General features: G+C 48.5%; 1 protein-coding gene across 1 annotated transcript; it reads right to left on the bottom strand. All coding sequences in view use genetic code 11, as the record gives it.

The window, feature by feature from the left end:
* Positions 1-463: 463 nt before the first annotated feature.
* EGR_04621 (hypothetical protein) lies at positions 464-2383 on the bottom strand (the record flags this gene model as incomplete). The annotated part of the gene is made up of 1 exon (XM_024493870.1): positions 464-2383. The coding sequence occupies one exon, from the start codon at positions 2381-2383 to the stop codon at positions 464-466; it is 1920 nt and encodes a 639-aa protein (XP_024351623.1).
* Positions 2384-2385: the final 2 nt, after the last annotated feature.

Genomic DNA, 2385 nt, shown 5'->3' with positions numbered 1-2385 from the left:
GGTTCTGTGGATTTATACACTTTAACTAAGGCTTCGTAGATGCAAGCAAATTAGAAGCCAATTTTCTCATTGCCCTAACAAGTCGAGAGCATAGATCCAGTGAGTAGACAAGACACATCGACGAATCAACTGATGAAAGAGTAATAGATCTGAGGAGCAGTAAAGTATTTTAAATTGAGCGATTCCATAGTTGCTTATCCTATGACGACTGCTTCGATTTTTCCAACATCGAATTTCCCATTTGTAAAGGCACGAGCTACCTACGCAGAACATTCCATCTCCAATCAATGCCCTATTCATTCCACAAAACAAAAAGACACTGCTGTATTCTGTGCAGTGATGCTTTATTGCAGTCTTGCATGAAGCTCGTCGAATCACAGGGCACATGAACTAGGGGACAGGATTACTGCCGAGGGTGAATGGCTAACGCTACACTGCTCTCGATATTGTGGAATCAACAGAGCTAACCGAAAATGGAAGGCATAGCGCCACCAAGTTCCAGCTTCTCAAGAAGTCCCTCAATGAGTACGTCCTGCACTCTAGCCAGGTTGCCTTTCCATGTGGATAGGGGTGATGCAGTGCAATCCGGCTGCGTGGAAAGCAGCATATCCATGGGTTGATCAATCGACACATCTTTCAGAGTGTGCAGATTGTCCGTCAATTTGGACAGACGTGATCCAGTGCAGGTCGGCTTCGGCTGAAGCACATAACCCACACCTTGACCAATTTGTACATCTTTTGATGCCTGCAGTTGGCCTTTAAATTGTGATGAGGGTGGGTTGGTGTTTTCTAGTCCCGTCACACCCAACTCATTTAAGATTTGTGGCAACTTGGGCATTAATACACGCAGAGCAGTCAGTTTCCTCGGAACCACCAACTGCAGTAACTCATCAACCAGCTGTAATTCCGACCTCACCATTCCAAGCTCCTCGTCTGTGAGTATAGGCACCTCAGTTGCAGTTGCCATTACCGTTGCCATTGGCACCTCCTCCTCCTCTTCACACTGCTCTCCCATCTCAGGCCAGTGTGATGGCACCTTTGACGGAGTAGTGACAGTGGGCAGTAGATGCGCGTATTTAGCGAGCGAAGCCAATTCCGACACAGTAGCTCGCACTACCTCGGTGTTTGTGTCTGCCAAGTGTTTGTCGGTGTTGGGCAGTTTGCCGAGAACAACTTCCAATGTGCTAGGATGCAGCTTGGAGAGAATTGTGCCAAATTGAGGAACATGCGCAGCCACGTACTGTAGCGTCTGGGCGTCCATATTGTCTACAAGACTGTGGAGGTTGTGATGGTTCTGCATTATGTATTGAACAAAGCGAGGCTCCATATTGAACAAAGCATTGGCGTACTGAGGGGGAATATTTGGCAGGGTTGAGAAAATTGCATGCGCAACCGTGGGATCCATTGGACTTGGTGGATTAGGCACCTCAGTAGCAAGTCCTGCCTTCGTAGCATCATGCTCCACCACTACGGGTAACTGCTTGGGCATATCTGGCAACATGGATTGAGTAATGTGTGGATTGACAGCACGCAAAACAGCATGGATGTTGGGTGCCTCAGCTAATAGGGAGTGGAGAAGGGTTGGTTCCGCGTGTGCGAGCATATGGCTGAGGTGTGGAAGGCGCGCCAGCAACGAATGCAATGCATGTGGGTTTATGGCAGAAAATACATGACCTTCCCCAGACACGCCTTTCAGAGCAGATTGAAGAAGCATTGGATCCACTGACATTAGAAGTTGATTGAGGTTGGTCATGTTTATGAGGATTGATTGGAGAGCACGTGGATCGAGGGTGGACACGGAAGTGGGAGTGCTTGACACTTGAGACTGTGAATCCACAGGGTGATAATAGTGTGACAGGCGTGTCATCATCGGGTCAGAGTGATGGCCATGCCCACTGCTCACAATCGGATGTGCAGGATGGTTGTAGCTTTGCATGCCACTCACGTTGGTTGGAGCTGCATTGTCCTCTCTGTCGCCCATCTCTTGCCAACCATAGCCATATCCATCGCACATGCCATGTGGTTTCACCTCCACGGTTCTAAGTATTTCGGCGCACAAGTTAGAGGCAATTTTGCCAATCGTCGTGGGCTTCAAGTTCGGCAGCAGGTCATTGATATTTGGTACCTTGGAGATGATGACTTCAATCATGTCTTTACCGAGGCAGGTAATCACTTCATCAATGTTTGGTGTTGACTCGATGAAGAGTTGCAGCTGCCTGGCATCAAGGTTGGAGAGATGATTAGTGATATTCTTCGCTATTGCCTTCAATCGGACCAACTTGCCTGCCTTCGGATGTGTGGCATAAGCAGCAACACTCGTATCGCCGAAACTGATTGGTGGAACGACCTCACCTTCATACCCCAGTGCCTGTTGTGTGGCCATCG

This window comes from Echinococcus granulosus (genome assembly GCF_000524195.1).
Source record: "Echinococcus granulosus chromosome Unknown EG_S00030, whole genome shotgun sequence".
NCBI classification, from domain to species: domain Eukaryota; kingdom Metazoa; phylum Platyhelminthes; class Cestoda; order Cyclophyllidea; family Taeniidae; genus Echinococcus; species Echinococcus granulosus.
Note: the sequence above shows the minus strand (reverse complement) of the source record. Positions and strands in the feature narration are given on the sequence as shown.